Raw genomic sequence first — 24552 nt, 5'->3', positions numbered from 1 at the left:
CGAACTGGTTAGTAGCAATAATATTATGTTTATTTAAATATTTTATAAGCCTATAATTTAGAATTTTCTCAAAGATTTTTGATAATGTTGTTAATATAGAAATTGGCCTATAATTACTGACACTATCTCTGTTTCCGCTTTTATATATAGGATGTACAAGTGCTTTTTTAACACTACAGGGAAAATTCCAGAAGATATACAAACATTAAAAACATGACAAATGATTGGAACTAAAGTATGTTTAGCAGCTTTAATCAAAGTAGCTGAAATGTTGTCAATTCAAATTCGTCCCATATTTCTCGAAAGGCTGCAAACTTATCAGTTTTATTTCTCTCTACACGAGTAGTAATCGAGTCAAATCTCAGTGAAGATAGTAGAAATTCTAATCGCTGTTTTGACATCACAGCTCGAAAGATCGGTGGTCCATATTTACGGGAGTATAGATCATCAAGTTTAAGGTTTGATTTTCTCAATACTCCACTAAAGAACAACAAACCGAACAGAGCTTTCAATTCTCTTTCATTTGTTGGTACTGTGAATGATTGTGGGGTAGTATAGTTTTCTGCCATTTCAGCAATTTTCACGTTCGTGTGGAGCACAATTTTCTCAACCATTTCATTAGTGATGAAAAGCATAAAAAAATCCAACTCATTTTCAGCGGTGCGAGCTGTTCCTTTGGCTCCTGGTAAATGTGTAATCAAGTTTCTTGCTGGTACTCTGCTGCTCCTGTTGGGCAGTAGAGGAGTATCAGTCCAAATAGTTTCTTCGTCTTTACCGAGAATAAAATTTCTGTCGCCAGTATCAGAATGTAAATCAGGTTGAGGAACTTCATCTTCTACCAAAACTTCAAACTCGTCGTCTTGGTTGTCATCATTTTCTAATAAATTATCCTCATCATCACTGCAAATTTCTTGTAACAAAGTACTCTCATCCCTTCCCACTGGTCGTCGATTGTCGTCCTCATCGTCACTCCATAAATCTTCGGCGTTCAACCTCTCTACCTCCGCCCTGATTTCTTCATCTGTAATGAACCAGTCCATTCTGAAACAAAACGAATTTTTTTCATTCATTTATTTAGAAAGACTTAGGTACGAGTGTAATACAGCGCAAACCAACACAAACATGCATAACCCACCCTCTCCAACATACCAATACACATGCCCACACACTCAGAAATCTGTACAGAAAATAAACTTTGAAAATAATCCCATACTAACATAGACACTACGGTGGGGTTCGTGCACACCCCAAGCCTGACATGGCGTCATATTTTTGATGAAATAATGATTCACTCACCTTATCTGAACTCCTTCTCACGCTGACAGCTCGGTGGATACTGAGAGAGCAGGTACTGAAGATGGAAAGAACATCAGACGCGATTAACGCATGCGCACAAACCTAAAAATGGCGTTGGGGTTCACCTGAACCCCACCATAGGGACCGAGGGTTAACACTAGGTTTACGGGCGTTTCTTATATACCTATCTCTACGAGCATCCGTCAAATTGACGGGTGGATGAAAATACGTATTTATTTTAAAAAAAATCAATTTATTCAAACTAAATCTGAGTTTAACAATATAAGGCTTCACGTAAAAATAAAATACTAATAAGTCAAATTTTTTGTTAAGTTATTACGAAAATGATAACAATAATATAAAGGCTACATAATCATATTTATCGAGGACATTTTTTACATACGTATTGAATTTCTTTTGTGCATTTTCCGCATACGATATTTTTACAATACATACAGCAATTACTGGTTCTATTTTTATTACAGTAGCCCACTTGGCAACTTTTTCGCACTCCCGATGTTGAAGGTGACCGATCTGAAACGTCTGAACTGTGACGAACGTTCTCCTTGTTTTTTCCAGCTAATTCATCGGCTAAAGAAAATATAAACTCCTTTCTGTATATTTTCGATCCGGTACACTCTTTGTACAATATCCACGCGTTTATCGCTGCCAAATCTAAAATATTATAAAAAACTTGGAGAGGCCATCGAAAACACCCTGCTTTCACACTATATTTGCGTGCCATCTGGTCCGCGACATCGACACCAAACTTTGTTTTATTATAAAATGTAATAGTTTCTGGAACACATTTTCTATTGTTTTCTATCTGTATATTTCTATGCTTGGTGCTCAGAAGAAGAACTTTTATTTTCGGTTTACTTTTATATACAGTAAGCGTGCAGTTGTCTGATTTATATAAATTTGATGAAAATAACGGCATTTTGTCCTTTGTTTCTTTCGCTGGTTTTGGTAGTTCTCTCTTGTTCGAGCGGATGGTCCCAACCAAAGTTGTCTTTAGTTCAAGCAATTTTTTGGCCAGCGGGATGCTTGTAAAAAAATTGTCGGTCGTGATATTTCTTCCTCGATGTAAATACGGTTCGGCTAATTTCAACGTTACAAACTGGCCCAACGAATTTGAGCATCGAGTGTCATCTTTTCCCAAGTAAGGGAAACCATTCAAAATATATTTTGATTTAACGTCAACCGCTAACCAAAACTTAATGCCAAATTTATACGGCTTATTTGGCATGTATTGTGTAAATCTGCAACGGGCTTTAGTTGGAAACAGTTGTTCATCCACTGTGATATTTTGATGTGGTTTATAACAAGCCTGGCTGTTACTTATAAATCTGTTCCATACTTCAGAAATGAGTGCAAATTTATCGGTTTGTCAATTATCAATTCAAAAGCACTAGTTACACAACCCGACATAATATTTCTTTTTGTGTAACCAGTAGGCCCTACGATATCCTTGAATATAGTATGAACGGACGGCCTACCCCTAGATTTCCCTGCTTTCAGTCTCACCCACCGTGTCCCGTCAACTGCAATTTCAATTTCTTCCATTACATCTCTGGATGTACTTGGAATACTCGTCCTCTCATCCTCGGTGTCAGAACTAGAAATAATCCGCCTCCTTTTCTTGTTACGACGTATATTGAAGAGGTTTTCCTTTTCACTATCCGAAGATCCTTCCATTTCTGCAGTTTCAGTGGATTCAGAATCTTTACTGTAATCATCACTTTCACCTAATTCATATTGATCTTCTTCGTAGGACACCTCAGAACAATCCTCATTGATGTTGGTAATTTTTGTCAATTTCTTATTATATCGCGTGTTTCTACTCATGATTGCTAGAAAAGGGTGATCGGTGAAAGTAAAAAATACCGTGCAAAATTCAATTACCCTATTGTAAAAACTTACAATAAGCGGGTGACTACAATAACCAAAACTTTTGCACACTGTCTTCGAAAAATGTTCTTACCACTGTCACTGCAGCGACTATACTGAAGACAGCAGGGATTATCGCAGATTCATATCGCAGCCTAACGTCGGCTACCGCAGGCTGTGAAAGTTCCTTGTGTGTGTTGTTTATGTTTGCACCAACACATGAACTGAATATCTTTTCGATACGACATTTAGTCTGCTGCACGCTTTGAGTTTCGAATAACGCGAGGATTTGACACCCGGGCTACACAATTCGTTATCGAGGCGCTATTGAGATTATGAGTTGGGGGGCGGGGTCTTAGACCTTTCTTTCAGTCTTATATTTGCTATTGGAGGTATAATTTTACAAGCGAAGCAAATATATAAGGATTGTTGACGTAATCAGCTAACCCGTCAAATTGACGGGTTCCGTAGAAATAGGTATACAAGATACAATTTTCAAAATTTATAAAGCTTAGGAAAATAATAATTGTGCGTATAAACTCTTTTAATGAAATTATAAATTTACGATGCAAAATAGTTAAGATTAATGCTATGGTTTTTTGCGTGTTTCATTTCAAAGTTTGAAATCCGTCAAATTGATGGGTCCCGTAAACCTAGTGTTAAAGGAAAAATCGTGATTTTTTGCGATAAAAATCGGTTAATTTGTTATGGGACCGTTCAAGTATTACGTAAGCAAATTTATTACAATTATTTAAGTCTAACTTTCCTATCAGTGTGCGTGTTTACTTTTTTATGGATACGTCTAGTCGCATGGATACGAAACCAAACGAAATAATACATTGACAGAGGAAATTTAGACAAGTGAATAGCGCGCGGTAATTCTTAATAATATTTAGAAGTACGTTTAATAAGCTAAGGCGCAATTTATTTAATAAATGGTATAATCGCCACCAGTGTTGATAATGGCCTGCACCTTCGAGGCATACTATCAACAAGATTTACGACGTAATTTTTCGGAAGTTATCGCCAAATTTTCCGAATTATCCTTGAAAGATGCTTCAAATTGTATACAGGCTTTCCTGCAAACTTGATCTTCGTAATGGCCCAAATGTTTTCAATGGGGTTAGCATCGGGGGATTGGGAGGGCTAGTCCATGGTGGTGATGCCATTTTCTTCTTTCCGGTGGCGATACAGGCGGCTCCGATGTTTCGGGACATTATCCTCTTGTAAGACCCAGTTTTTATTGTTGGGTCCGAACAACTTTTTCACTGATCTCAGGAGGCCGCGTTTGTAAATTTTGAGCATTTTATGCGAATATAAATTTTGAGTAAAAAGCTCTAAGCAACCGAATCCGCGCTGGGACAAGCATCCCCAGACATGAATTTTTAGTTGTTGTTTAACGGTGCGCTGAACGAAATCTGTTCTACTCTAGGCACGCTTCACCGGAACCCATGCCCAAAAAGTCGCTTCATCAGAGAAAACTACATTCGACCAGTCGCGATCTTTGTTGTCACTTGTCCAACTAAGGCGTTTTTCTATATGATTTTCCGTTAGCAGGAGTTTTGAGCTCGTAGATCGATATGATAATTTTGCCTCGTGCAAACGTCGCCAGATCGTGTTTAGATTGACACAAATTTCCTGCTTGGCAAGTTTTAACTTAGCTTCGTGGAGACGCAAAGTGGAATTCTTCTCGAACAACTTTACGATCTCTTTATCTTGATGACTGGATGTTGCTCTCGTTCTCCTTCGTTCAGGAAAATTATTAACGTTTTTTGATCGTTTATATCGCTTAAGGGGGGCGATACATGTAATCGCCTTAATTTTTACCGTTTTTTGAGGACTTTTTAAACTGGGAAGGAATGACTGAATCTTTTTGAACTTTTTTAGGGTTATTTATTATATATTAAAATACACAAAAAAAAATTTTTTTTATTTTTTTTTTTAAAAGGCTGCCGTAAAAATAAATCTGCCAAGACCCTCTCGGAAAAAGCCATCAATTTGCGGGCGTTCTCACTTTTCGTACGGTGATCTGAAATCATAAAAATTAGTTTGTACGTGTTCATAAAACATATATCTTCTAGTTAAGCCTAAAAAAAAAATTAAAAAAGTCACAAAATCGTAAATTGGCACACCTCAGAAAAAAAAAGTTCGATTTTTCACCTTTTTTTCAATGGTTTTTTTGGTAAAAGGGTTAATTTTTGAAAATTTTTTTGGAATGTTTGAGGTTTAACTAGAAGCTATTACTGTAAAGTAGATGTGTGCAAAATTTCATTGGAATCGGTTGAGAACTTTTTGAGTTATCCCACCCGCAAATTTCAAAAATGTCGTTTTGAGAAAAACGCGTTTAAAGTTTTGACACATAGAAACTGTATGATTAAAGTGGCTTACCGATTAATCAGCGATTCCAGGGCCATATAGAAGTCCTTCGGTACGTTCAAGGAACTCGTTTTTCTTTGCAAGTTCCTGCAGACATGCTTGACGACTTGTTTGGTGGTCAAAGAGCTTGAACGGCGATTTTCTCGATTCACTCTTTGCTCTCGATTTTCTTTTATATGACATGGATTGGCGGCCAATAACAATTTGCAGTGAGTTCATAAGTTGTAAGATAAAATTTAACCCATCATTGAACAACCCTGCAGATATAAAAGCACTAATCTCTACGATCTTCCGTCCAGAGTTGAGATGTTTTGGACAGAGGCGCCAGACAGTAGAATTATAACTTTCATTTGCATTCTGAGTCAACCTCCTAAACATCTTTCAAGCAAGTCATCCCGAGATAAATCGTCAAAAATTGGCTTAATATGAGGTTGAACATCAGGATGTAATGGAGTTGGATGTTTAATTTCTTTGGGATTTTCTCCTAAAGCTTCAGCTTTGCGCCACTTGCACCAGCTATCGGAAACAGATGGACAGTACTCAGTGACTTGAATCATCTGTTAGAGCACATATAGTAAGTGGCCATGATCGCATCTTTCATGTCTTTTACACTATTAACGTTTCTTCGAATGGCCAATCCGTAATATAACGATAATTTTTTAATTAATGCTTCCGTCAATTTACTCTTCCGCCCAGATGATTGTCTCTTTTAGTTTTTCGGAGACGAGTACCCATCCTCTTCTGAACATGGCCGATGATTTACAACTCGAAATTCGTCGCCATACGGATTCAAATCAAGAATTCCTTTGAAGGTTTTTGAATCTCCATCTCCTATGTAGTTTCCGTATTTGACACCAAATAATTCTTCAGATCGTGAAAACATTTCCTTTACAGCTTCGACTTCCATAGCACCAGAAGAACCTTTATGGTTTTCTTGGCAGTTTGGCATCATGTTCTTCGAACCACTCACGATATTCTTCAGTGTTAGTTTTATTTTTCCAACGAGCACAACCTGCACAGAAACTACTTTTAACGGCTAAATCAATTACTTTACCACACTAATATCCAATAAGGGTTGTGACCCCATACATCGATTTAAAACCCCGCTTTTTCCATGTACCGTCCCCAGAAACTTTTAAATTTAAGATTGGCCGCTCATGCTTTTCGTTCTCACGTTTTTCTTCGCCGACAGCTTTTACACAAGAAGCTTGAAATAACGACTGTGTAGTGGTGTGTAACAGCGAGATGATAGCATTGTATGTACTTTCAGATATACCATTACAAATGTCCATCATATTACAAAATAAGTTAATTCCGCTCTAGCAACACCTAAAAGACGCATGACTAACACTATTCTGCGATTTACTTCAAATCCATTATTGATTAATGGTCCAGAAGAAATGTTTTTGAGGCCACACTTGCATATCACGACGATTTTAAAACCTAAACCTCTGTTAGCACTTTCTTCAAATTTCACAGGTAATTTACAATCACGACATATCAAAATCTCTGACAATGCTGTAAACACGGTAAAAAACTCGATAAATCGATAGCCAGAAGCGGACTGTAATGATAATTTTCTTCGTCAGCGTTAGAGAGTTTTCTCGCACTTGTACTTTGCGCTTTATTTTCTTCATTTTTATTAGAGTGTTGATTTCCATAAAACTGTCTTTTTCGTGGTTTCGCACTACGGGTTGATATATTTCTTTTATTTTTAGGATAAGACTGCATTTTTATTTAACTTATTAATTTACTCCGCACAAAACGAATGCCAGAAGTATACTGAACTGAACTAAAATAACGGCAACACTGGTTTTAAGTATTTTATGTTAACTATATAGTCCTTGTATACCTAGAATTAAAGAAAAAAAAGGTTTTTGGAACATCTGCTGACCCGGTTCGATCATACAATAGACCCCAAGAATCTACATTCGAAACGCAGGTAGCGAGAATCGAGCGCTCAGTTACAGATCAATAGCACTCAAGCGTCGAGTTGAGGCGTGGCACTTAAATGAGTTTTTAATGTATAAATAATGATAATTTTGTTTTGAATATTTACAGGCATATTTTTGAGATGTTATTCTAACGATTTATGAAAAAAAGAAAAAATCGATTTTTTTTTTTTTTACATGTATCGCCCCCCTTAATCCACTTCTCAACAAACTTTTTTGACTTTTTATTCACTTTGGCTGCAGCAGCATATGATAATTTGGGTCCTTTTGGATGCGTGCACAAAAACACAGCTTCAAGTCCCTTCCATATACTTAGCACCCATTATTGTTTACGTCCACTTCTCACAGTGTTTCAAGTGGCATTAAAATGAATAAGTGATGGCGTCGTGGCCTACCGATAACACAATCGCACTCTGAAAAAGAGACGGGAATATCTTCTAATTTACTATTTAAAATGCCGCCTACTTTCTTGTGGAATAGACTGTATGCATTATTTGCGATAATCCCTGAAAATGTGTTTGGTTGGTGGTTAAGCAAAGACAATGTGAGGGTTAGCCATTCGTGTAAAAAAGTAAATAACTACCGATGACGTAATCGTCATCTAGACTCCCCTACCCCCATGTCATCTAAAATAAGCAAAGCAAAAACCCCCCCGCCCCCATGGTGCTTCCGTAATACTTGAACGGCCCCTATTGTAAAATAAAAAGTTTTAATAAATTTGAAAAAAATTCTCCAGCGTTACCTCTTAAATTAGATATAAAAATAGAGTTCAAAATTCCAAAACAATCAGTGCAGTAGTTGTGAAGTTATAAGTGGCACCGACTTTGAAAACATGAGTTGTGGGATAAACGCTTTAAAGTTTTGAACACTAAAAAGTTTAAGAAACATTCATAAGTGAGTTCTATCGGCTTACTTCACACTGAATCATTGATGCCAGGTCCATAAAGGATGTTGCAATTATCCAGGATGTCTAAAGCATCTTTTTGCTTCTGTCTACAATGAATCCTGCCTTTGTTTTCCAGCTTCCTGCTTGGCTCGGCCTATAGGCATGGAGTCAGTTGATCGCGCCCACTCATGAGCGTTTGGTCTACTATTAATTCCTATGTCTTGCATGAAGGTTAGATAAATAAAAGCACCTTCATTGAAGACACAGGGTGCTAAATAAGCTGCAATCTCAACAATGACAGAGGTTCTACTTAAGTGCTTTGGTGAGATTTTCCAAATAAGTTGGTTCAAACTTTCATTGTTGTTCTGCGTAAAGCCTCCGACACATCGTTCCAGGAGGGCATCTTTGCATAGATCTTCATAGATGGGCTTGATGACATTTAAAACATTCTTAGAAAGAGTACTATATGTATGTTTGAACGAATCCAATGCATTAGCAGCTGCAGCAATTTGCCATTCGCACCAGGAGTCCGCGCCATTCGGGCATTTTTCATGTGGATCCTCGTCCATCGAACTGTAGTGGAAGAACTTTACCCAGATAGCATTCTTCATATTTTCTACAGAATCAGAGTGACGTCTAATAACCAAACCGTAGTGTACCTTCAATTTATCAATCATTTTAGCCGTAAGCTTCCCTTTACCACTTTACTTTCAATATCTACAACGGCTTTTTTTTTCACTATTTCACGCAGACGCGTGTTCATTCTTTATTAAACGTGTCCTACACATTCTTTTTTCATTATTGAAAAATCATTACCATAAGGTATACAATTCACTAACCCGGAGCTTACTCCGGGTGACTCCAAAGCTTACTTTGGAGTCACCGTCACCAATGTACTTGCAAAATATCGCACACTATTCGTTAACGAGCGTTTAAACATGGTTTTTATCGCTTCGACCTCCATATTTCCAGCTGCACCAGTATGATTTGCCTGATACTTTCCAGCAGCTACATGATTTTCATACCACTCTTTGTATTGGATAGAGTTTAATTAACTTTCCCAAATTTTACATACGTAGCAATATGAACTTTTGACGAAAATGTCAAGAACTTTACCTATGAAGAAGCCAATTAACGAGGTTACACCGAATAAAGATGAGAAACCCTTTTTTTTTATATTCGGTTGCCTGATACAGTGAGTTCGTCTTCATCTTCAGTATTTTTCTCTGAGGTTGTTGCTGCTTTTTCTTCTTTTATAGCAGATAAAAAAATCTATTCGCTACTTCTCTTACAGTCGAGTATCTAAGTATCAAATATAAAGCGACTTTCAGTCCTTCAAGTGAAATCTTTTGGATTACAGTTTGTCTTTTTATTTTTAAATAATCAACTGGTAACTGTAACATAAACTAAGAAGATATCAAACACCAGTTCAGTATGTTACAAAAATAATAAAATAAAATTAAATAAGTTTTTAAAAACAACATGAAAAAAAAAAAACAATTTTCAGCGAATATTGAGTAGTGATTGACCTGTAGCAAAAGATAAATATGATTGTTGTCTCGATGTGCTTCCAGAGAAATCGGCTTCGGTAATATTAGTTTGATATCATGTTCTTTGACATATGAAATATCTGGCTCGTTTGGATTGTGAAATTTATTTATAGATTTCTAATGCAGAAAACTAATGCAATATTCTAATTTTTATTACGACTCTAACACTTTACCAACGTAAAATACTCGTATTTCTGTTTTCTTTGTAGAAAACTCAACCAAAACATATTCACCCTCCTGTGGTGTATGAGACAGTGGCCTTTCCAAATAATTGGAAGTGACAGGGACAAGATAATTTTCTACTTCTTTATCAAGCCGCATCAGATTTTTCAAGAAGTTCTTCATTTTCGGAATCATTTTGGGAAATCTTCTTAGTTGTTTTTCTTTTTTAGCTTCTTTTCATTTTTCTTGACAAATTTTTATCCATTTGTGTTTCCAGTTTTTCCGGGGTATCTATTGCAATTAAATTTCTTCCCAATTATCTTGTTTTTCTTTTGGATTTTCTAGGCAGGACGCCTTTATTAGGTTTCTGAATTCAAAGGGAGATATTATCTTCGATTTTTTATCAACAATTGAGGTGAAAAGTGTGACGTATGTCCATCGATAAAAAGTATAATTGGTTTTCGAATATTGTTGTCATCTAACCATGAGTGAAAAATACTACATATGTATTCATAAAACGTCTCTCTAGTCATCCACTCATTATCCGAACGTCCATTACTACATGATGTGGGTACTGACAAACTTAACTCTCGTGGTATCCTCTCATATTTAAAAATGACCATTGGAGGTAGAATATCTTTAGCAGTATTGCCACCAAAAAGTACAGTAAAACATTCTTTTTCATCTGTGTTAATGTTTTGGTACACAGTTCGCTCTCATTTTGGTGCTAGAACCTTACTTTTTTTGGGGTTCAGGAAGAAAGCAGTCTCGTCCATGTTATAAACTCGCTGAGGTGCATTTTTTTTTTTTTTTTTTTTTTTACAACACAGGGGGCAAACGAGCATGCGGCTCACCTGATGGTAAGTGACTACCGCCGCCCATGATCACCCACAACACCAGCGGCATTGCAGGTGTGCTGCCGGCCTTTTAAAAGGAATATACTCTTTTCTTGAAGGTTATGTTGTCGTATCGGTTCGGAAATACTGCTGCTGGAAGTTGATTCCAAAGAATGGTTGTGCGTGGAAGAAAGTGCCTTGAAAAACGCACGGTGGAAGACCGCCACTCGTCCAGATGATTGGGATGAAACTTTAGTTTGTGGCGGGTTGTACGGTGGTGAAAATCAGCAGCAGGTATCAATCCGAACAATTCCTCAGAACACTCCCCATGATAAATTCGGTAGAAGATGCACAGAGACGCAACATCTCTGCGCAGTTTCAATGGGTCAAGTCGGACAGTAAGGCGTTGACTATCGATAATTCGAGCCGCCCGACTTTGAATGCGGTCTAACGGAAGGAGTTGGTACTGTGGCGCTCCTGCCCACAGGTGAGAACAGTATTCCATATGCGGCCTGACTTGGGCTTTATATAATTTCAGGCGGTGTTCTGGCATGAAATATCGTCTCACCCTATTGAGCACTCCTAACTTTTTGGAAGCTATCTTAGCCTTCTCCTCCAGATGACCGCAAAACTGGACGTCGCAAGATATATCAACGCCCAGAATTCCTAGACTTGACTTTTTATCAAGGGAAGTGCCCTGAAAGTGAGGAGATACGACAAACGGCGTCTTTTTTGCGGTAAACGCGCAGACTTGTGTCTTTTTGGGGTTAAATTGGACAAGATTTTGTTCACCCCAGATCGAAACTTGATGGAGTGAAGTTTCGATTTCAGACACAAGTCTATTCCGGCACTCATCGGTATGTGCCCGCGAGATCTTTGCATGACCGGTATATAATGTATCTCCTGTACTGTCGTCCGCATAGCAATGAATATTACTTATCTGTAACATATCATTGATATGCAGAAGAAACAGAGTCGGAGATAGTACACAGCCTTGCGGGACACCAGCATTCAAAGGTTTTAAATCAGAGCATGCACCGTCGACTACGACCTTAATGCTACGTTCCTTGAGAAAACTGGCGACCCAAATGCACAGTCTCGCAGGCAACCCAAATGAAGGTAACTTTGAAAGCAGCGCTCTATGCCACACCCGATCAAAGGCCTTCGCAATATCCAGACTAACTGCTAAGGCCTCTCCCTTACTCTCGATTGCCACTGCCCATCGGTGTGTTAAGTATTAAGAATATCTGTATAATTATTACTGTTTAGATAAATAATAACATCTTGAAACCAGTTTTTTATTTGAGATATCGTTACAGATGCTCTGGAGGCTGTCAAATATTGGGTTTGCCTTATTATAAGGTCAGGGTGACGCTGTAAAAAGATGTTGTACCGTCTCTTCCCTGTACTTCCGTTCTTGAACGGGGTTTCAATCGTAAAATCATCAACTAAAAGTTGATTTTTTAAGTTTAGTTTTTTTTTTTAATTGAATAAAACGCTCAATTTGTGTCATTTATTCAAAATTTTTATTGAAAAAGCCAAGTTATCATCTTGGCTTTTGCCATTTACATTTTAAAGATAACTTCATGTAAATATTGTCCGCGGCTTCGTTTCAAATGGTCCATTCGGAAGGTCCGATTTTGCGTCACTTTTTTGAGCATTTCCGCCTGTATTCCACTAATTACGCGTGTTATGTTATCCTGTAAGGCTTCAATCGAGTTCGGCTTGTCCACATACACTAACGGCTTTACATAACCCCACAAGAAATAATCCAGAGGCGTCAAATCGCATGATCTTGGCGGCCAATTCACAGGGCCATTTCGAGAGATAAGCTGCTCACCAAATTCATCCTTCAACATGTCCATTGTTTCACGAGCTGTGTGGCATGTGGCATCGTCTTGATGAAACCACATGTCAACCTTTTTTTTTTTAAATGTGGAAAATGCATCATGCAGAAACACACCCCCGGGGGAGGGTGTGAATACTGCCGGACTCCTACCGGCTAAAAACCACATGGCAATTCCTCGCCGCGCCTTAGTGTTGGGGTCCCGGGTTCCCTGTCGTAGTCGACCGAGATCCCCTAACGGCGTTGGCCCGCGCCGGCTCGCGGGCCCCAACTTAGTTTTGGGGCGGGTACGAGACAAGTTACAAGCGGGTAAGAGATGTCCAAGCCCGAAATGCGCATCTCGGCCGTCTTTTCAGGTTTGGAAACCTGGACCACACTCTCCGGGAGCACCTCCCGGAGTTTTGACCCCCACTTGTGGCGCTAGAGATTTCGATGACTGGCGCCGGTTGCAGCGGTTCTACATCGAATCGACTCAATTCCCAGGGAGGGATGACTTATTCGGGACTTTGCTTCCCTCAAAACCTGGGCATAGTTGACTCCGTTTCTTTGAGCCTCTTCGTTTATGGCGACAACCACCGCCACCGAACGAGGAGGGCGCAGTTTGGACGGCACACTCTGCGTCGCCTTTTTTGGCGCGGCTGCCTGCGCTTGCCGTTTCTTGGCCCCCCGTTTAACGACGGTGGTCCACCCCTCTTCATTATCATTCGACACCGCCGGCTGGGACTGCACTCAAGGAGCGGCAGCTGGCGTCTGGGAACCTGAGTCCTTAGCTTCACTTGCCCCGCCCCCTTCTTTGTCTTTTCCGCCACAGTTTGAGGCTGAGAGACCGACCCACCAATTGGCTGCGTTATCGCAGATGTTTCCGCTTCAGCCGCCCTCAGGTCCGCGGCAAGCGGGATACGCCGATTTTCAGGTAGCAGGCGCTCCCTGATGCCATCTATTTTATCGTCGATGGCGTTCCTCATCATCAGCGTCAGCTGATCCAGAACGTCTTGGTTCCCCAAAATTTGGGGGGAGTTGACGGGCGGCGTAGCCGGCCTCTCACTTATTGATCGCACTTCGGCGCACACTTCCTGGAGTTCTTTGCGGACGTCATTCAACTCCGCACGCAGGTGCGCATTCTCTTCAATTAGCCGCATGTTGTCCTCAGAAGAGGTACACTGGGCTATGTTCGCAGTCGCTGACCTGACCGTTGCGACCACGTTCTTTAGGTCACGAATATAGCCACCCTTCAGGTTTTTGGACTTGGCAGCTATCTGGGCGACCACTTCCATGGCGTCATCGATTACCTTGGACGGCTCATGAGTGGTTTTTGCCTGCTCCGTAGCGGGCAACGCTGCCTGCGCGCCTCTGCGCGGAAGAACCCGGCGTGCCAGGACCAATACCTCCTCCATAGCCCGCAGCTCAAGTTCTTCCCTTTTCGCTTTGTTTAAGTATTCTTGAGCTTTGGCGAGCCCGATGTATTGGCCGGTTGTTGGCGGCCGACCACGTCCTCTGCGCGCTCCTTTCGCCATAGAAGAAGGCGATGATCAGTGCATGACTTCCGAGCCAGAGTCGGAATCTGAGCTCGTCCGCAAACATCGTCTCTTAGACCCTGCCCGGATTCGGCCCCTGAAAAATTTCCCCTACAGTGAATTCTTATACGGAGAAGCTGTAATTACAAAAGCTGCTCCAGTTCGAGTTTTCTTAGAAGAATTGTTTTTAGGCAACCTAGGCACTGGCTTAAGAGCAAATGGTGAACCACAAGACGATGGTAGTGGATTGTCATAAACACTAGCTCTTGTTGATGCCTTAGAAGATGTCAATTCTTGAGGCTCATCAGGAGGATTTTCATTGGAAATACCGCTATTGGATAACACTTCAGTTGGCTCTAATTGGTTTTCAATCGAAGTAAGCATACAACTTGTATCCTCCGGATTTGTGTTCTCGACAGTTTTCTGAACATTTTGTGATTCTTGTTATTGATCCTCTTCATCAAAGATTGAAAACTCTTCGTCTGTAAAAATATTTCGATTACAGGGAAATAACCCAGTTTTGCGAAAACTATTTACGGCGTTGGTCATGGTAGCCGCTTTTTCATAAGCCGTCCCAAATAATCTGGCTACATATTTATTTGTTAGTGTGCGTCCCGGATTATTACGCAGCCAAGTTTCAATTTCTTGAGAGTAATAAGCTTTTAGTGGCTTCATAAATGCCACATCCATTGTCTGCATTTTATGAGTGCAATGTGGCGGCAAGCAAACAATTATCACGTTGTTGTCTCGAGCTAAATTAATCATATCGATGTTTCGTGTATGTGTGTCGTGTGTCATCTTGAAGGTCAGCGGCCTTTGCCGCCTATCCATCCACTTCTTAAGAAGTGGACGGATAGCCTCGACGGTCCTCCGGCCGGCCGATGGATGGGCCAGCTGCTGTTCCCACTCCCGCTGCAGGATCCGTCATACGTGGAATTTCCGCAGCGCAACTTCCAGGCTGGAAGGCTCGGCACCCTGGCGCCTCCGCTCCGATGGGGTCGCCTCCTGCTTCCATGCACGGCCTACTACGCTTTGGGTGCGGCAGGTGCCCAAAGGTTGGTGCCCTTGCGGCCGATATTACGTCACCGACCCGCCCACCCCGCAGAACACGCCAGCCGAAATAAGTATCCAGTGGCGTGCTCTGCAGGGTGAACTGTCCCTCGCTAGACACCGGAGCTTAAACAAACGATTTTTGTAGAGGTTGTTTCCTCGCGGCCCAGGCGTTTAAGCCAAAGCCCCCGTCCTCTCGCTCGGGTGTAAAACATGACCACACCTCCGCGAGGGATTACGGGTTTGTCGATGGTGGCACAAGGCCAATCCGGCTGTGCAGGTAAGCACCCACCGGACCCGTCGACCCACTAGAGGCCCCAATTTGTTGAAGCCACAACAAACATCAGGGCGAGCATCCTCGCCCATTACAGGGACGGCCTATAGGACCGCCGCTGCCACCCCGTAAAAAAAGAAAAAAAGAAACAGAAAGGAAACAAAACGACAGAATAGGCAAAAGAACAGGAAAGGATAGAGAGAAAAACAAAAACAAAAGTGAACCAAAACAAAACAATGAAGAGGAAATAAAAGAAGAGATAAACGAAGTAGGGCAGGCTAGTTATCCCCAGAATTGTCGACTTGATTAACAAAGCGGAGAGCATATACTGCCTGCAGTGTCCGAATATTAGTCGTCGGTAAGTGAAATCCCTACAGCAAGAAGTCACTTACCGTCGATGCCCGGGGTGCACCAGTCCCCAGCCATTGTCAGCCACCGTTTCCATCGGACGAATCCATCAGGACAAGTGATCGTACAATGGCAAGGGCGTACTAGAAGGTTTCTGACCCACACCACACAACCGTTACCCTGCGCCCCGCGCCCCGTGCATCGCACCCGAATATTCCAAACCGTAGGGATCACTTTGGCCCATAGCACACGGTGTATTTTAAACGCATAGAAGACGCGCATGTGACTCGCGTATAAACGCTTCAAACGAAATTCGAATGCAACCTTGTAACTTAAGCACACGGGGCGATCGTGAAATGCGCCTCTACTGCGCGTATACAGCGATACTGTAGTCGTTCGTAGCTATTGCGTTTTGATTAAAGACTCCTCTTCTTCAGTTGTAGAATGGTGTCGTGGTGAACTGACGACGAATCAGCAAAGGAATTGCTTTATGTGTAACAAAAAATAGCTAAGAGTAAAGCAAGCAGCAGAAGAACAAGAGCCTAACTTAAATCAAAATGTTACACCACATGAAGATGACATCAATTTTGAAGAAAATTATCAAACAAAAACAGAACAAATGAAAAAAGATTTTATTAGCAACATTGACCATTTAAATATTAGAACGCCATCTCAACATGAATCTGCAGTCATTATTAGCACAAAGCACATCGAGCTAGAATCGCCTTGTACAAGAAAACCCCTTCAACCAATAAGCCTTGCATTTGCTTTAGCAATTATGTGGCCCTCTGAATCTCCACTTAAAGGTAACCAGAAAAGACGTAAGAAAGCTCGCCTACCTGATGCAGTAAATAGCAGCGTCAACTGACTAATCAGCGCTCTCGCTTTAGTCACAAAAATAGCAGTAGCTTCATCTCCTTGTTCTCGTTCGAACAGGCGTCTATACACCTTCTGTGGCGGTAATTGAATACCATATGCACCCTGAAGAAGTTGTATCGCCTCATTCCAGGTCATCACAGAGTGCTTGATTCCTTGCCACCAGGTTGCTGCGAAATCTGTCAAAAGCATTGGCATACCACGAAGCGCTATTTCATGAGACACTAACATATTCCTTGTATATAAGAATAGCATCTACAAAAGTTTGTACATCTCCAGTTCCATTAAAATGTACAGTACATCTGGCAAAATTATCGGCAGTATCGACATAGTGTGCACCCCACCAATTTCGCCGGAGCCAGGCTGGAACACGCTGTGTTGAAGTGTGTCATCAGCTGTGCCTGAGATGACAAGCGGTCGCATGCATTGCATACTCGCGACAGGTGCAGCTGCGTCAGCCGACGTCACTGAACTGGCAGTTAGAAAGACCGGCAGCACACCTACAATGCCGCTAGTGTTGAGGGTGATCATGGGCTGCGGTAGTTACTTACTATCAGGTGAATCGCATGCTCGTTTGCCCCCTGTGTTGTAAAAAAAAAGTTATAGTAAAAATCCGTGAACTATCCTCACTCACTAAACTTAGCTCTATAACGTGTAATAACCATTTAAAAGTTCACAACTATAATTATTTATTATCAAATCGATTTTCGATATCGACTCGTCATTCACTAAATTTTATCGACATATGTACATCACTATTTCGTGAGGTAATGTTGGCAACATTGTACTATCAACTAGATCCAAAATTGTTCGTTTCGTCTTTGTCACTCTATATTGTCCATGGCAGTATGAGAATAAGAATTTCAAACAAAAAATGGAAATTGAAATATCACAAAAGTATACACAATACAATGTTAAATTTCTTTTTGAATCTTATGTGACAATTATATACACCCTTACTACTTAGATACATTGTAATTACTATACGGAATGTCTATACCCCAAAATTCTCGTAAAAATATGAAAGCATTGAACCTGGACTGTCCATTTGTCGAATGTTCTAGAACTAATGATAATAAATTTGGCTGTAAAATAACACTCGGCAATAAACAAATGGTTTTCACACAGTCTTTTGTTAACAAACTTGCACCACTTTCAATTACTAAATGTTCGGCCTTGTATTGGGCTGCCACTATAGTGTATTCTTTTATTTTACGGGCCAAATAAAAGGTCTTAGTACAGTGTAATCAGAGAATAGAGACTATTCCATTCGCTCATCTAGAGCACACAATCGTGGAATCGAGTTGGTAGGCATTTCGGTATACAATTGTCTAGGTTACGTTGTTGTTATTAAATTTATTCCATAGTGAAAGGCGTAGGATAGGGGACTAAAACCCATACAGCTTAATCTTATTTCATTTCTTTTCTTGAATCCTCTTTGTTATTGGGGGACTTAATTTTTTTTTTTCTGTTTTAGGCTACTGAAATACCGCAGCCCAAAAAAAGTTTTTATATCAGACACAAAAAAGATGGGGATGTTTTGTCTGTGTGGATTCGTTTCTTAGTTGAAAAACAGGATAAAGCCTGACCAAAAAAATAAAAAAACCTGCTCTGAGGGCGCTATAATTATGGCAACATCTACTATAGTCATACTATTGCGAATTGGCAAGTGTACTTTTTTTAGCTAGTGTTTAATTTAATATAAACTATCGCAAAAAGTTAGTTTACCTACTATTTATTTAAATTCGCGGCTAGAAGAAGAATCGACGTTTAAATTTTTTTTAATCATTACAATACAATCTAGGTTTATTTCTTTCTTTTCTAACGACTCAGGAAGGACAGTTAAAATTTACTTTTTAAAGGTTGTTCCTACTACAAGTTTTTTTTTAAAGTAAATATTTAATTTTTAAAGTATTGTGAAATAAACTTCCTTAAAAGTAAACTATAGGCATTCTGATTCTGATTCTAATTAGGCAGTTTAAAAAAGTACAACTTTATTATTTCAGTATTAGCTTTATTTAATATTTTAATAGCATAAGTCTTCAAAGTCAGAATCCAAATATTCAACAGATTCATATGTTTCATGATCTTCATTGTCTGATTGTTGTGTTTCAATTTCAGATATAACAGATTCATTGCTACTTGTATCACTGGATGTTTCACTATCGTCACCAACATTTATAATAAATTTTTCAATTTCTCCGTCAATTACTGGTCCCCTTTGTCTAAAATCTTATTCTATTTTCTTTGTATGCTCACAACAATTATTCCATGTATCCTAGAAAAATAATTAATAAGTCAGTAACTGTATCTAAACAAAATATTTAATATTATATTAGATGAAATGTGATATTTACCTCAAAACAGTTTTTTACAAGCTGCATGAATGTGATATTGTCTAAACCAACATTCTTTGTGGCAACCTTCCCTTTTACTATGCCCCATATCATCTCAATAGGATTGAGGTCACAATGATAAGGAGGCAGTCTTACTATTTTGTGACCATAATCCTGTACTAAATGATCTATTTCATATATTGGGTCAGGTTTATTTTGTTTTACTATAACCATTAGCATACTTTTGGTAGCATTGGTAGGGTAGGCAATATTATTTGATGAAAGCCAGTCTGTAATTTCTTTTTTTCTATTTATCATGCTCGGTGGCTTGTTGATTTGGCTAGAATGATATCTAGCGTTGTCCATGACTATACAGGTAGGTTCATGCAAATTGGGTATTAATTTATCCAATACCCATTTCTTAAAATTAACTGTATTCATGGCGTCATGGAAATCTTTTTTTTCTTTGTCATTATAAATTAATAAAGCATTAGGGACGAACCCAGTCTTGCCACCACAATGGACAATGACATATCTTTTGCCTTTAGCCACAGATTTAGATCCACCAGGCTCATTTTCACTTTGCCAGCATTTAGCTTGATTGAGCGAAGTATGAATATAACTTTCATCAAGGTATACAACTGGCATACCACTCTTCCTTACATCTTTGATTTCTTGTAGATATCTATCCCTCCATGCTACTATATCATACCGCTCCATAAGAATTGTCCTTTGATTTCTACATTTTTTAAATTTATAACCTAATGTGTGTAACAGTAAACGAAGAGACTCCCTGCCACCAACAAAATTTATTGATTCTTTCAGAGCTGCAAGCAACCGCTTCAAACTCGGTACTTCTTTTCGGACGGCATAAAATTCTTGTAATTTATGCCTAATTGCACAGAGATCGAAATCATCCAAATTGATTTTCTTTTTTGTTTTAGGTTTATTTTTCTTGGGTGTAGAAAATACAACTGAGGTCTGACCTTCTCTTCGTATTTTCATTACGGACGATCGGGATATACCTATACAAAAAAAAAAAAAACAAAAATAAAAAAACAGAACTTTTAAATTAAAAATTAGTCACAAATTAGCCAATTCATATTGGACGTAGTATATGAGTTACCTACCAGTCATGTTAACAACAAGGTCCGTGATGTTGTTTAGAGGAATAGAGTCAATTCCTTCAGACCTTCTTTCTGACAAGTAATTATTTATATTATAAATAACTTTTCTTAACTGGCTTTTAATCGTTTTTGGCATTTTAACGCTGAAATAACTCACTTAACCAAGAAATACACCACGCACAATCGACAACACACTTTGACAGATGACAATAATGACATCTCTTATAGATGGTTGCCAGTTGAAGAAATTAGTTCCAATAGTTTTCCGCAATATGGCGAGGTTTTTTATTTTATTGGTCAGGCTATAAACACAGACACGTTTGATTCCAGACAATTTATCATATTGAAGGCTAGACAGCATGGTCTCCGACCTTAGCCTGTTCCACAACGGAACAAACGTCCTAAAAAAACAGACACATTTGAAGGTTATGCGCTTCTCAAAAAGGTTATTATTATTTTTAATATTTAATACACTCCTCGCAAAAATTAAGGGAACATAAAAATTTTTGAAATTTTTGGGTGATTTTCAACAGGCTGTATTTCAGTGAAAAATAATCGTACAGGAAATTTAAAAAAAGGGTTTTGAAGCTTGAAAACTCTAGTTTTCAGATTTTTTGGTGAAAAATTTTTTTGAGCTCCGGTTTCCATGCAATTCTTAAACAAAGCTGAAAATAATTTTTTTCTAAATTTTCTAGGTTTCGTTTTTCACTCTATGGGCATGGAAAAATTTTTTCGAGCTACTCCATTGTATAGGTCTCTTAGCGTGTTTATTCAGCTTCAAAAATCGCTTTGGATGGCTCAATTACGACCATTTGTCTCCGATATATCGAACTTTGAATGCAAAAGCATCCTTTTCCATTCAACTGCTAATATCTCTGGAACTACTGGTCGCACAGCAAGCGGGCGCCGAGTTTCTTTATCTGCATAAAATTTCCAATTAAGCACAGTCAAGAGTTAGTGAAGAAAAAATTTTTTTCCACCTCTAACATTGAATTGAAAAAAGTGGAAAAAAGTGACTTTTTCTCCTTTTTTGGTTACTTGGCTGTATCTTCGCTAATATGGGCGAGAAAGCTAAGGTTTGAGGAAAATTTTACAGTCTATTGTTCCTTAAAGAACCCCCTAAATCCCTGGAGCGATCGGTTCAACGGTTTTTCCCGGACCAATTGATTGAAATTTTGGAAAAAATAAGGGAACAAGGTTTTTGTCCCTTAAACTCACCCTAATCCATTCAAAAATCAATAATTTCATTTGTTTTTCACTTTTTACTCAATTTTTTGTTTTTTAAAAATTCATTATCAAAAAAAAAAATCGAAAAAAATCAAGAAAATTTTTAAGAAAAATTTTTGCTTGCTGTGCGACCAGTAGTTCCAGAGATATTAGCAGTTGAATGGAAAAGGATGCTTTTGCATTCAAAGTTCGATATCTCGGAGACAAATGGTCGTAATTGAGCCATCCAAAGCGATTTTTGAAGCTGAATAAACACGCTAAGAGACCTATACAATGGAGTAGCTCGAAAAAATTTTTCCATGCCCATAGAGTGAAAAACGAAACCTAGAAAATTTAGAAAAAAATTATTTTCAGCTTTGTTTAAGAATTGCATGGAAACCGGAGCTCAAAAAAATTTTTCACCAAAAAATCTGAAAACTAGAGTTTTCAAGCTTCAAAACCCTTTTTTTAAATTTCCTGTACGATTATTTTTCACTGAAATACAGCCTGTTGAAAATCACCCAAAAATTTCAAAAATTTTTATGTTCCCTTAATTTTTGCGAGGAGTGTATATTGTAAGGATAGCCTACGTAATGGCGTTACTCTAATTTCATATGTTGTAGGAAGAGTTTATTTAGGTAAAATATATTTAGTGTACATAATAATAAAAGTCTCTCCGACTAACTACGCAGTAGATAAGTTAAAACAATGTATGCTATACGTCACGGGACACAGGCGCAGTCGAACCAAACTTCACATGCGTTTTAGCCCTGTAGCGAGCGAGAGGGACAGCACTAGCCTTTGATAATTGCCGCATCGAGCGTGTCCTCGTTCAGTTGGCCTTCCTGACGTTCCTGGGCATCCCGCACAGATCCACGAACATCTAGAGTAGGGATGTTCATGTAAAAAAAATATCGATATTTTTTTCGATATAATATATCGTAATGTTATATCGATACTTTGCGATATATCGAACATATATATCGATATTTTAAAAATATCGATATATATGTTTGAATAATTATTGGGTGTTTATGATTTTGTACTTCATCATCGTCATCTCAGCCGCAAGACGTCCACTATACTGGACATAGACAATATTATTATGCAGCCTACAGAATAAAAAACTTTTAATTTGATTTTGAGTTTATTAAGAAAGAGATGAAAGTAAAATGTAAAACTACAGTCAATCACTGTCAGATTCAGAGTTATTACAAGCGATGAATTGTATAGGTTCGATAGGCTCTATTTCGTCTAAACTGTTATGTTCATTTACTTGCTCAATGAAAGCTTCTAAGGTATTTTCTTCATTAAACTGAATGTCCTCGCATTCAGCTTTATGTTTAAGATTCCAGTTATAACAAATGAATGAAATTTTTTCAGTTCTTTCAGTTGTAAGTCGATTTCTTTTGTTATTATGTATGTAGCCTTGGATACTAAAGGAACGCTCAGTGGCTGCCGAAGTACAGGGAGCTGATAGAATACGAATCGCTACTTTGCTTAACTCAGTGGAACCACAAATACCTTTCCACCATATTAGGGGCTCAATGCTATCTAATGAGCTCCATACAAATCCTCTGGCCCAAAAGTTTTCTTTAGCTTTATAACACGCCAAATCTGCCATTACATTTGACAAACTTAAGTGTTGGCTTAAATTGTAGATAAACTCCATACCCTTAAGTTCTTCCTCTTGAGTAAGTTCGACTCCTAGAGTCCTGGGGTCTAGAATATATGCTGCAAAATGTATTGGCCTCATTGCCATATTGCATCTTGAAGATACTGATGTTAGAATCTGCTGTTTGCTTTCTTCGCTCAATGTCGAAATCTCATTTAATGCAAAACGTATCTTAGCTTGTACATCTCTAAATGTAATGTACGAGGTTTGTCCGGAAAGTACGTATAAAAGTTTTTTAAAAATTTTATTTTACAATTATTCAGGTAAATCAATTTTATCCCCTTCAAAGTACTCCCCCTGTGACATAATGCACTTGTGCCAACGCCGTTTCCACTGTGAGAAGGCTCCTTGCAAGTCCTCTGGTTGTAGGTTTCTCAGCTGCCCCGTCGTAGCTTTTTTTATCTCATTTATGTCCCCCACATGCCGCCCCCGAAGTACCAATTTGGTTTTTGGGAACAAGAAGAAGTCACACGGGGCCAAATCCGGCGAATAGGGGGGTGTTCGGTCACCGAATGGAATTTTTACTCAAAAACTCACGGACAACAAGAGAGGTGTGGGCAGGGGCATTGTCGTGGTGAAGAATCCAACGCCCCTCTCGCGCCAATTCTGGACGAACTCGTGCCACACGAGCTTTGAAGTCTGAGCACATCGACGTAGAATTTTCCATCAACTGTCTGGCCTGGAGGGACGAATTCTTGATGGACAATCCCCCGAACATCGAACTCTTTCTCGGCCCTCTCTGAATCTTTTTAGCCACTTGTGGACGGTTGGTTCCTTCAAAGCATCATCCCCATAAACTGTTCTGAGATCGGCAAAAATTTCACGGCCATTCTTGCCGAGTTTCGAAACGACGCGCTGCTCTTCAACGGAAGCGGGCTCCATGCCGACGGGGTTTCGTTAAGTAACTTCACATGGCGTGACAAGCCAGTTCGCTAGACCAGAACTGAAGCATTGTTAGGGACATAAGGAAGGGGTCCTGCGCTTACCTGGCCTCCCCACTCCTCTTTCTCGCATTCCAGAACACTTTTATACGAACTTTCCGGACAGACCTCGTATGTGCGATGCAAACGATTCTGGTCGCTCTCTAAGTAAAATATGCTTTCAGTGACTGGTTCCAAAATACTTATACATTCCCCTGTCTTCGTCCAGAAATCATCACTTAGAATTAAATCTTTAATATCTCTTGAAATTACCACATCTTCTCTAACTGTTAATATTTGCAAAGCTATCTTATTTGCTTTCAAACTTTTTAACGAAGTAACATGACTTCCCCATCTTGTAGCACAAGGCAATTTTAGTGTTTGTGTAGAATCTTCACCCTGCCTTGATTTTATCAACAAGGAACTTAATCG

General features: G+C 39.2%; 3 protein-coding genes across 3 annotated transcripts; all 3 read right to left on the bottom strand.

Annotated features, from left to right (window-relative positions):
• Positions 1-254: 254 nt before the first annotated feature.
• Positions 255-1470, bottom strand: LOC128201965 (uncharacterized). Its single transcript, XM_052900548.1, has 2 exons — positions 1297-1470; positions 255-1041 (listed from the first exon to the last, which is right to left on the bottom strand). The coding sequence occupies exon 2, from the start codon at positions 1038-1040 to the stop codon at positions 255-257; it is 786 nt and encodes a 261-aa protein (XP_052756508.1). The 5' UTR covers position 1041; positions 1297-1470.
• A 1167-nt stretch (positions 1471-2637) lies between these two features.
• LOC128201963 (uncharacterized) lies at positions 2638-3144 on the bottom strand. Its single transcript, XM_052900540.1, has one exon. The coding sequence runs from the start codon at positions 3142-3144 to the stop codon at positions 2638-2640; it is 507 nt and encodes a 168-aa protein (XP_052756500.1).
• Positions 3145-18895: 15751 nt separating this feature from the next.
• Positions 18896-22528, bottom strand: LOC113512254 (uncharacterized). The gene is made up of 3 exons (XM_052900818.1): positions 20323-22528; positions 19214-20217; positions 18896-19134 (listed from the first exon to the last, which is right to left on the bottom strand). Exons 1-3 carry the CDS (start codon positions 20453-20455, stop codon positions 19090-19092), a joined length of 1182 nt encoding a protein of 393 aa, XP_052756778.1. The 5' UTR covers positions 20456-22528; the 3' UTR covers positions 18896-19089.
• Positions 22529-24552: the final 2024 nt, after the last annotated feature.

This window comes from Galleria mellonella, unplaced genomic scaffold (genome assembly GCF_026898425.1).
Source record: "Galleria mellonella isolate WM207_F2 unplaced genomic scaffold, CSIRO_AGI_GalMel_v1 utg1267, whole genome shotgun sequence".
NCBI lineage: Eukaryota > Metazoa > Arthropoda > Insecta > Lepidoptera > Pyralidae > Galleria > Galleria mellonella.
This window is presented reverse-complemented; position numbering and strand designations above follow the sequence as displayed.